At 28.7% G+C, this 12,831-nt stretch overlaps 1 protein-coding gene across 1 annotated transcript in view; it reads left to right on the top strand.

Annotated features, from left to right (window-relative positions):
• Positions 1–12,831, top strand: part of LOC108748585 (beta-1-syntrophin) — a 283,761-nt gene that overhangs the window by 10,085 nt on the left and 260,845 nt on the right. The window contains exon 2 of the mRNA XM_018486825.1: positions 2,492–3,092. Within this exon, the coding sequence (XP_018342327.1) occupies positions 2,492–3,092 (601 nt within the window). The remainder of the gene's footprint in view (positions 1–2,491; positions 3,093–12,831) is intronic.

Below are 12,831 nucleotides of genomic sequence, written 5' to 3' on the forward strand. Positions count from 1 at the left end.
CCATCCGGTTTACCAATTAATATTTTATATGCAATTCGATTCTCATCCAAATATCTTTATGTATTTTATCTGACTTTTTAGTACTACATTTTTTTATTTTTACCGACATGAGAAAATACGGTATTAAAAAATTCTAAAAAAATTCTCAGAATTTTATGAAAAGAAAATAAATTATTTTTAAAGTGTAAAGTTGATAGTATTTGATAGTAAAAAATTATTGAAGATCAATATTTGGCAATTTTTAGTAATTAATATCTTATTAACTATCAAAAATTGTAAAATCGTAGAACTTTTCAACTCAGTTTAGTCAGCTCTGTCTACACAAAAACGAGCCAAAACTTACGGGACACTCTATATATAAGTATATATATAACTATATATTGTATAATAACTGATGATTTTTATACAATCATTCAATATTTTATGCCAACATCTCGAGCTTGGGTAGTGTTTGTAACACACACCTACATCGATTTTTAGATATTGAAATTATAATATATCATCTTTTTATTATATATCATCGCTTGATTTACACATAAATTCATTTATATATTATAATCGTATTATATTATTTAATTAAGTTTTAAAACGGAAGTATTGTCTTTTTTCTATAATATTTTAGTTTGTAAAATATCTTTTCATGATACTGGAACCGTGCGTAGTGATACGCGATGTCTTTCAAAGTTTGCGTCAATGGTAACAAGAGAGACTGTAATTTAATAATATTATCGAAAATATAAGGAGTATTCAAATCTTCCATTTAAGAATTTCAATAGGAAAGAAATTCTTATATTGTTTCTGTATTTTTATCTTTGTAAGTAAATAAAAAGTAGAAAAGACTTATGAAATAAAAAGATTCTAGGAAGAAATGAAGCCTTAAAGATTTAAGAACATAAATAATTACAAAACTAAACATTTCAGAATATGAGAATGGGCGCCCCTAAATGGATTTATTTTATAATTAAAGTTAAAGATTTTTATTTACGTAAGAATTTTTGGGTATAACTTTTGCGGCTTAGAAGTATAAATAATAAATTATTTCAATTAGTATATTATAAATTTATGATCTCGAAAGATGTCAAATATTAATTAAACCATGTATGGTTTAGAAGTATCTATACAAAGAGACAGCCCGTGCATTTTCACATAAGCAATACGAAGACAGAGCTGGCGCAGGACTAATTCCCAGAGACAAATACTTCAATTATAACCTTACCACATATCTACGTGTCAACATATTATCGTATTAAACGCGGTCATTGTCATTTACGGTACCTTGCTATTCCATTACTTTTGCGTAGTACTTATATTTAAGTAGCTGTAGAGGAGGTTTTACAAGAATTTATTTGTTAAAAATATTGGTAAAATATTTTATTCCAACACTTTGTACAAATATCACAGAGTGCCTAATAATAAATGATAAATTCATTTTTACCAGATTTGAAAACTTTTAAATAATTAATAATATTGATTGTTTCTTTGCCCGCATTAAAATAATAACATTGTATTTTAATTCCTAAATGATATTATATTTTTTTCATTAAACGTTAAATATACTATTCTGTGATCCTCAAAATTCGATAGAGACAGAATTTTATGACCATAAATTTCTGATTTTATTTGTTTTGCAAATTTCTGAGTTTTCTTGTTTTGTGAACTAATGATTTCTCACTAAACATTCTCCACGAACAGGATTCACATTAAAGCTTTCAGAATTAATTAAAAACAAAGTATAGATAGCGAATTAGTTGAAATCTATCACACACGCGCACGCACGCACACAAACACTATCGTGTATGTATAAAGTATATAGAGACACACACATATACAATACATTTATTTCGTAAGCGCATGCAATTTTCTTCTAATTATTTGCTTTCCGTTGCGCCCATATACCATTTTACGCGGGCAGTGGTAACGCTATTGTTACGGCGCGATACTGGATTGATGGAAATAATGGTGTAGGAGGAAAACAAAGAGAGCTCGACCACGTCACTGTCGACCGCTATCAATTATTTTCAAATTACGAATTTCGCCAGCATATAGTACAATTGATTTATTCACGTCGTCGAGTACCGGCGCCATTTATTCGCGATGCACTATAACGTCCATTTTATATGTTGCCATTTTTCTCGAACTTTTCCATGGAAAATTGAACGAGGCATAAGATAAAGTTATTAAGATTTTTTTAAATCTCTTCTTTTATAACTCATAAAACTGTGCCTCTTGTTTATACTTTTGTATGAGTAGCAGATATGTACACACATATATTCGCACAAATATTTATTTCCAATTTTATTTTTATTTCCATTGTTTATATTTCACGATAGAAAGATTTTCTGAATATTTATAAGGAGATGTTTTTCTTATTTTTTAATCTCTCTTTCTCTCGCTCAATAAACAATCATGAAGTTTAATGCGCATATTAAATATTTAAAGTGGATAAATGTAAAAAAAAGAATTGACGTTTGCAATTATTGATATGTTCCAGCGTACAGCTTGCGAAGAAATCGAAATGGTAGAGTTGTGTGGTAGCGGCCAAGCTTCTTCGGCCATGGGAGTAATGGGCATTAGTTCGATGGTGACCGCGGCGACATCGTCATCCTCTTCGTCGACTACCACGACTACAGGTGCCTCATCCTCGGCGTCAGGACGTGCGGGCATTCTCGAAACTCAAGTGCGCGGTCAGTGGTATCGCGTATTCGTTTCTTTGGAAGACGATTATCTCAGTATTTCGCTCGATGAGAGTTGTGAGACCGGTAACAACACCCTGAACAACGGCAACATCAACAATAACAATGTAGACAGTTTGAACGATCCGGATGTGCCCGATTCGGTAGCCAATCAGAAGCGCATTGTCCGTGTGGTCAAAAGTGACAACAATGGCTTAGGAATTTCGATAAAGGGCGGCAAGGAGAACAAAATGCCAATCCTCATCTCGAAAATCTTCAAAGGCATGGCAGCGGACGCTACTGAGCAACTTTACGTCGGCGATGCCATTTTGGCGGTAAATGGCGAAGATCTACGAGAAGCCACACACGATGAGGCGGTAAAGGCGTTGAAGAGAGCCGGCAAGATCGTCGAACTAGAAGGTAGGCGGCTGTTATTTATCTCTTAATATCTACATTGTAATCAAAGTAGAATGTACGTGATTTGCCGTTGAAATTTTTGGAAAGTATCGTGATCACTTCAGAATATGGCATCATCACTTACATTACACGGACAACGTGTAGTTTGCGTCATATTATACGGCAACTACATTAAACGGGAAACATGCGATATACCAATTTCACTCGTGACGCATTGTTCCTCAGTAACTTTGTGCACAAGTTCCATGGATCCTTTCCTCGGAAGATAGATATACTGAGCGATACAAAACATTCTTGACATACGCAGCATTAAATTCCACGTCTTTATTTGCACTCTATTTGTGCCGTTTGTCATCCGTCGAGTACTTAGGAAAGGGTTAGAGAAAAACAACGAAAGAAAGAATGCATTTGTAGCAGAAGCGCTTATACCTAGGGCTTTTAGTTAGATTGGTGCGTTGAATATATCTATATGCAGCCGTCTAAAGAAAAAAGTCAACTCTTTTATATACATGGCGTATTACTATCCTGCAGTATTCTTTAGAAGTAGAGAAATTTGAAAATATATCGTGAGAGAGAGAGAGAGAGAGAATGTTACGAAATCGGAAATATACAAGGTGTAAACTTAACTCCATAAAGACAATTTTGTCTGCGATTAGTCTTCGTCAGTTACGTTATGTTACGTTCGTGATACTTTTTCCTATGGCGCATTCATTATGCGCAGGACTACAAAGTTCACAAGCGTCGCGAGTGTCGAAAGTCGAAATTTAACTCAAACGCAAAATCGGTCCACCTTTATTTATGAAACCTCCTTAGCCTTTCTTCCTGTTAAATACTATCAACTTTACAGAAAAAACAGTGAGACAAAAATGGTTTATTTTCTTCTCATAAAGTTCCGAGAATTTTTTCTAAATTTTTTAATACCGTATTTTCTCATGGTAATACAAATAAGAAAATAGTACTAAAAAGTTGATAAAAAATTTTGAAAAAATTCTTAAAGTTCTATGAGAAGAAAATAAACAATTTTTATCTCTTATAGTTTTTTTGTAAAATTGATAGTATTTGAGAAAAATTATTCAAGACTAATTTCGGCAATTTTTAGTAATTAATATTTTGTTAACTGTTGCGAAATTTGCAAAATGGTAGAAAACTTTTCGGTTTAATCCGCTCTATCTATCACAAGAGCGCTTGGCAAAAAATTTCAGGATACTGCATATATTTTTTAAAGGTTTTTTAACTTTAATGAAAAAATATAGTTTTTATTTTAATTAGTTGTTATATTGAAATAAAATTCAGTCATTAGAAAAATCGCGAAATAGTAATTCGGAAGTTTTCTTTTCCTTTTGCATGTTTGTATATTTTTGAGAAATTTAATAAATAATTAAAAAATGTATATAATTTCTGAGCAATTCTGATACTTAATTCTTTTTTCTCTTATTTTTGTATCATCAATACACAATCCATGTCTTTCACTAATTCATTTTTTTATCTTCGCATTCTGCATCAATCACGTGGAAAATAAATCAGATTCGAATATGTAAAACTCCCATGAAGAGACACCCATCATTGAAGGAATTATTTAGAATGCTCAAACTGATTGCTAGGATATTAAAAAACTTTTTCCAGCATTACTCATGCTTGAGATTATTACGTAATTATTTTGGTCAAACTAAAAATAATTTTCAAATTTGTAGCTTGCTAAATTTTTATATACTCGAGCAATATCGTGTAGACGCGAGCATTATTTTGCATTTTTATTTCTTTTGAACTCTTTTGTCGCATACTTGATTACTTTACCACTCTTGTTTGCGACGGCTGTGACTGTCGAACGCATTTCTTGCACTTTACATTTAATATTTCTTTCCTAATACGATGTCTTCCCGAGTCCTTTCAATACGGAAGGCTATCATATTTTGCTATGTGATTGTATGCGTACTGCTGTATCGTTATTTTCTTGCGTCTCAAAAGCTAGAAAATGCCGCGACGGCTGTTACTGGGTTATTCCAATTCGAAACTCTCGTTTCTTCCGCTTGCTTCGCGCATTCTACTTACAGAAGGGCGCGACAAGAGAAATTCCATCTTGACGAATGAAGATTGCCGATGGCGCATACGTCTCGAAAGAACCACTTACAAGATGCAGCAAATAATGAAGCGCTTTCAATTCGGCTGAATCTTTAGTCTCTTCTATGAAGAGGCACTTTTCGCTTCACTACACTATATTTTAATGAATGGATTTATAATATAGAAATTTAATAATATCTATCATTATTATTAGTTAACTGTTAACGGAATATGTACGAGGGTCGTTTGAAAAGTTTTGAGCCTCAAAATGAACATGGTGTTACTCGTCAAAACCGTTCTGGTATTGGCGAGGATAATTGTACATGTTTTGTAAGATACCTGTGAAAATTGTAGCCATTTTGGACGCTCAGTTGTTTTTTGAGAGTCATTTGTGCCAGTTGATGTCAGTGTTTTTGTAAAAATGGAAAAAAATCAGATAAAATAGAATATCGACGATCGTCATAACAAAATTTACGAATTGCAGTTTGAATTAATTAACTCTATCAACCGTATTCACCAGATCTGATCCCCAACGACTTTTTCTTGTTTCCTAGGCTCAAAGTTAGGCTCGGGGACAGAGATTTTCATCAAACAAAAGTCATTGACATCAACTGCTACAAATGACTCTGAAACAACAACTGAGCGTTCAAAATGACTACAATTTTCACAGATATATTGCAAAATATGTACGATTGTAGTACCAGAATAGTTTTGACAAGTAATGCTATCTTTATGTTGAGGCTCAAAACTTTTTAAACGATTCTCATACATGTACTAGAAAGATGTAGAAAGATGACCTATTTATTTTCTCTTAGTACATATTGATTATTTATTTGTAGTATGCAGTCATTAACTAGTATTTTTTGTACTTTTTTCACTGTTTTAATAAAAATTTATTTTTTCTTATTTTTTTATAGATGACACATGACATTTTTAAAGAATATACAATGAACTATTAGGTAATTTATTATTTTTTCTTTTGTGTGCGTGTGCGTGCGCGTGCGTGCGTGCGTGCGTGCGTGTGTGTTGAGTTTGAGTGTGAGTGTGTGTAGGTACGCACTATAATTTGTAATATGCATCGTGAATGTCTTATTTGTTTATTGAACGGTGCAGTGATCTTATTCAGAATTAGAAAATGAGAAAGAAGATTTCTACATGTAAAGTTTCTTTCTACAAGAAAAAACCTGAGTTCGTTCGCAAATTAAATTCTTATTCAAATCTTATTAAAATAGAAGGCTTTTATAATTAATAAAAAATTTGTATTAATAATGTTTGTATGTAATACATAAGTAACAATGAATATAACTGGTCTCATTTGGTTGAGTATATGTCCATTTATGGAGTTATGACAATCAAAAAGGAAATTAGATTATGTGCAGATTACGAGAAATTCACAGTTAGGCGCGAAAATTGTGATGACGCTTTTACGATACGATCCTCGCAAAGCACAATGCTCAACTTCGCGTGACTTTTCTGCAATGGTTATCTATTCATTGCTCGATAATCTCCTGTTGGATCTAGAGGAAATTCTGTCTGTGAAATATCGCATGTCCTTGATTAGGGTTCATCGCGAACGAATCGCTCAAGCGCGCGCGTACATGTTATACATTTGTGTAATAGTCGTGCGCATATGAGGGAATTACGCGTGGCATGTTACATAAGATAAAATAATGCATCTGTATTTTATGCATAAAACTACTATACAGACACTTTGCTTCTAACGCGCATTTTAATGTATTATATTAACAAATAACGTGCATAACATGTCATGATCGAAAATGCGAGAATTGTTAACGAGGTAACATTTCCGACATACGTATACAATTTTTTATAAAATCTTTTTATAAAATGTGTCTATTAAAAAGTTCTAACGTGAAAAATTTAACACAATTTTTAAGAAACAATTCAGGTCAATTCGAATATAAATTATCTAATAAGTGTTGGTTATAAGCAGTTTGTTAAATAAAATATCTTGTAAAATACAAAAGCTTATCAAGAGATAAGTCTGTAATGTTTAAAGATACTAAGAATATAAAATATATTCTAATATTCATATATATTATTATATAAAAATATATTTTAAATAATAATAATATAACACAAATCTACGAACTACTAATATAACCTTCTAATTTATAAAAATAGTAGCTATAGCATTTATTCTATATGTTTTACGATTCTCTCGAAACCTATTCATCTTATGGCTTTCTGTTATAAGCTACATCTACATACGACATTTCATATTATGGCGCATGGCGAAAAGACATATCAGCTACTAAAATAAGATGATTTTCCATTCTGTATGGCATCCCAAAATTGCATATCCACACCTTAAACTTTTATTTAACATAAACTCTTTAATATGTGTACGTGCATACAAAAGAAAAATGATAGGTCTGCATATCGATTTGACGTTTTATGACGAATGTTAATTACTTTCTTGTGCGAAAATAAAATTTCTTATTAATTTATTGTTGGAAAAAACTTCATTTCTTCATTATAATTGATATAATTTTATCTATTTTTATACACGGAGAAAACTGTATATTAATAGTTAATATATCAATTCTCGTCCCGAATTTAAGTATTTTTATGTAAATTTTTATGTAAATATTATTTACTAAATCTTTAAGGTATCCACAAATACATAACAATACTCATGTAAATGTACATTAATTATGCATATTAATAGTTAGTATATAAATTTTTCTCCAGTATTTCAATGTCTTTGTGAGTGCTTTTTAATTATTAATTATTAAATATCATTATAATGACAACTTATTTATGATAATTTCCGTGCAAATTTATATATATTAAAAGTTAATACATAGAAGTTATCACAAAGAAGATAATAGAAAATATATGTTATAAAATATATATGTTTGTTAATAAAACGCATATACATATTTTAATACTATATTTTATTTTTCAGTTATCAATAGTTAATAATTATATAGTACCAGGGTTGGCAAACGTTACTTTTACCCTGTATAGTACTTTTACCCTATATACACTTATAATTCTATATCTACTTATACATATCTATTATAGTAAGTCAATCTTGATTCATGTTAGTCATATATTGGTTACCATTATCGCCTTTATGAATAATCGTATGCAATGTGTACAATTCTTTGATATTGATTATTGAATATTCTTCGTTGTTTGATTTGTCGATGACATAAGCCTCAAAGTGCTTATTTATGCCGTGACAGTGCAAGTATATATAAATTACGAAAATCTCGTTATCGTTCTTACAAAATACGCTTTACTATACTAATAATAGGGTCATCATACGAATCACGGTCTATTTGAATAACTAATTTTGGTTTGAAAATAATATTATTAACTTTTATCTAAGACACTTTAACATTCTGATTCGGAATGTTTTCAAGATTCAATTGTAAATAAGTGTTATAATATAGTTTAGAGCCAAGATTAATAACGTCATTTTAACTTTTCTGATATTAAACGATATGACAATCTTAATTGATGTTTAATGACTAATGTGTAAATATTGTTCTTCCTTGATTCATAACATTAGCTATTATTTTATGAAAGGCTTCAAATTTTATAGAGGATATATGTGACAATGATCCAACAGATTTAATTATTTGTGAATAATGAACAAGGAAATTGGTTTGAGTGTTTGGGGGGAGGAGGTAGGTGTTTGGATTTGAGTGTGGTATTGAAAAGTTTTATGTACATTCTGTAGTACTCTTGGATTAAATATTTAAGACAGTTAATTTCTTGTAAATTTATTTCTTTCTTATAAATTAAATGGACAATATTATATAGCAATAAATAGAATTTTTATATTTCTTCGCCAGGTTCAATTAAATCACCTACAATTATAGTAACGTAAGTGACAAAAGCATGCATTTCTGCAGAGGACATTATTATCATTCCTTTTTTACTATGATTAATATTTATTGTCGGAATTGAATTACCAATATCAACACCACTGCAGTAATAAAAATATTTTATATGATTGTTCAAAGTATTTATATCAAAATATTGTTTGATGTTCATAAAAAAATACAAAATTTGAGCCATTTTATACTTACATATATCCTCCATTAAATCGTGCATTACGTCGCAAGTTATTTATTGTATTATGATAAGAAGGAAGAACATTCTTCTTTTATTCCATAACACGTATTATTTAAGTGTATGTTATAAAATGGATTTCGAATTGCATGCTCTTGTTTATTGATCATTTTTTTGTTTCACTTTTTTCTGAAAAGCACATATATGACAAAAATATGTTGAGGAAAAAGTTTCTTGAAAACCTGTCAAAGAATTAATACCTAAGTTAACACCCAGCAGAAATGGTACTATACTCGTAAAATAAATTTGTTTTATTTCCTCGTCATTATTAATCGTGATTCCTTTAGTTTTTAAATGTAATAACTCGTTTATAAAAGGATGAAAAACAATTTTATTTCTAAAGGTTACCCTATATATCTGAAGAATAAAATAACCCCATAACAATATATTTTTCAATTGAGATGAACATTATAATTTATGAACACCTGCATGAGTGAAATGGATTTCTTGTTTCGAAATTATCAAAATAAATGTAAAGTAATAATATTATTCTATTTTTATCATTTTGTTTATAAGAGATTTCCACAAAGTAATATTAAAAATTAATATTAAATTAATATTAAAAACTAGTAATATTGTTTGAGTTGTTTTCGTTTGTTATGTAAGTAAGTATATTATTTCTAAAACTTTTTTAATACTATTTTCATGGGGATGATTTGACCTTCATAATTTTTCATTTTATTTGAACACCGCTTATACTATTTACATTATCTAATATTTGTCCAATATGAAATGATATTGATTTGATTAGAAATTGCAACTTTTCTAGACTACAAAATCGTTTATATACAGTATCAAAATTTTTAAATGGTCCGATATTATAATTATAATCATTTTCTAATTATATTGATAGATTTAAATTGTTTTGTTCTAACTGGGAATTTACATTTTTCAGAAGGTTCGTAAATAGCTCAGAAATATTTTCTATAATATTATGAATAGCAAAACGAGGAATTGCATTGTAAAGTTTTGAAATATAATTTAAAATAAGCATATCATTATTATCCTGATATGATGTATCATTTTGATATGGTAATACTATTTTTGCAGGTTCTTTAACATCTGTAATTCCTTCTTTATATATAACAGTAGTTTCAAGTTTTGATTTATCATATTTCTTTAACATATTTGTATTTTTATCATTTTTAATGAAACAATTATTTAAATGCCATTTTAATGCTTCTATTGAATTAAATGATCGGTAACAATTTGTCCGCATAAAAGTGAATCTTGAAATTTGTGAGTAGCATGCACATGATTTGTAAAACTGTTTTATAAAGAAAAATTTCTATTGCAATGTTTGCAATGCATGATAATAATGCATTCTACAAATCACGTCGAAAAATATAATGTAATAATAATAGTAATTATTAATCTTAACTTATTTACAATTCTTAATTAATTTGCATATTTACTTTATAGATGCAATGTTAATAATATTCGGAATATTGTCAAATACTGTTTTTATGTTACACGTACTTATTTGAATAAATAACCAAATGTGATGTGATTTGTATTGATAATTAAGATTTAATACGTGGGTTAATTGAAAACAAATATCTAGCTTTCAAGAACGTGATTGGTTCGTATAATGCATCTTCGAAACTCACGAAAATCTTGTTTATATCGATATATGTAGGTCCTTGGATGATTACAAAAGGTTGCACTGGAAGTTCATACTTTTGCATTTGCTCCTTTTTAGCTTGTATAATAGTGGGAATATTAGCATCTAAAATGAGAAAAGTTTTTTTCAGATATTAAAATTATTAATCACTAATCATTATTTGCTACAATTTGTAAAATTAATATACCTTAATTTGTATAACAACTCCACTTTGATTATCTTCAATATTAGGCTTCCAATTAATCGTTCCTTTTTTGTATCCCAATTTTGAAGGCAGTAATGAGAGTAATAAGTACAGCATTAAATAGTGCACATATATATTGAATCTGCAATGATCCGAATGTATATAAATATAATATTAAAGAAGTATTCCTTAGTAAATTGCAATACTTGTTAGCGAACAGTACGTTAGTTACAGTTATTAATAAGTACGTTATTACAGTTATTAAAATAATTTACCTAGTGACACAATATAAATAATATTACTAACCTTTCGATATATTTTTTTTCTTCTTTATATGATTTCCAAAAGTAACGAATTACTTTGAGATAAATGGGATTTGGGTATTGAGATAAATGGGATTGAGGTAAATGGGATTTACTGATGAGTAGTAATTTCTCAAATATATTTTCGAAATTTAAAAATATTCCTCCATAATTATTTGGAAACTTCTTCTTAAAATCGTTATCAATCTAAATAAATTATTTACAAATATTTAATTATAATGTAAACTCATAAGTTTTAATATATTGTATATCATAATAAAATTACCAATAAAAATCCTTCTGAATGTTTTATGATTGGACAATTTAAAAGTATTTTTTTTCAGATTATTGTTTGAAAGAAATATATTTTGTCTAATAGAAAAAGTCGCTCTTCCTACTTTCGTATAACTTCTTCTCAGGGATTTCGATTATTTTGCAGCCATATAAAATCTGCGTGATTTACCTCTATAATAAAATTGTTTTAATGAATTTTTAGTAATGAAAAAAAGATTTCAAACGTCAAAAAATTCTTTATTATAACTATAAATAGAACATTAATTTGTAATATTATCATTTTGATAAATAGCTATTCATTAAATTATATATTTTTTACTAAATTGCATATTAGCAATCATTGATGCTACATGATGTGAAACTACACCTGAGATTTTCACGTTGTTCTCACAAGATTCTTTCCTAAGTCAGCAACGTAGTAAAATTCCAGCAGTTCGCAGAAATGTAATTTTATTTTTATATTTATCGACTAATCTACTTCTAGCCACGCTACATCTATTCTCTTTTGCATTGTATTTTTTTATAGATGGAATATAATATGTTTCTTTTACTTCCTTAGGGAAAACTTTTATTATATCGTCCGATATATTATCAAAATCGTCATTTGTAAAACAGCTAGAAAAATTTATTAGAATTACACAAATATAACTCAATACAAAAAAAGTAGATGTAAAAATAATATTTTACATCTAGGATTTTAATACATTTGAATTTTTTATCATAAAATGTTTATATTAATATAACAATATATTGTTCCAAAGAAATTAAATGAATTATTAAATGTTCAATTACACAAAGAAAGTTGTAAAAATCTACAATATTTTAGAATTTTATAACATAATTAAATCATAAGACATTATCATTTTTATATACATACCGAAATGGTTCGATTTAAAAAAATATTGCATGATTATATTAACTAAAAATATTTGACATGTACTGTCTAATTCTCTTTTAGAACTGTATAATGCTAAAATAACTTGGTCCGTTCTACAAGAGTTCAGTATCGTATTCAAGATAAATATTTTTTTTTTATTGAAATTTTATCTTATTGATTCTTCTACTTTTATTACTTCTTCTCTTATTTCATGCTCCGTAATTGTGAACGAGTTTTCTTTGTTCAACGAGCTAACCCTGTATACATAATAAATACATTATATATATATATAT

The sequence above is a fragment of the Trachymyrmex septentrionalis genome, unplaced genomic scaffold (assembly GCF_001594115.1).
Source record: "Trachymyrmex septentrionalis isolate Tsep2-gDNA-1 unplaced genomic scaffold, Tsep1.0 scaffold235, whole genome shotgun sequence".
NCBI lineage: Eukaryota > Metazoa > Arthropoda > Insecta > Hymenoptera > Formicidae > Trachymyrmex > Trachymyrmex septentrionalis.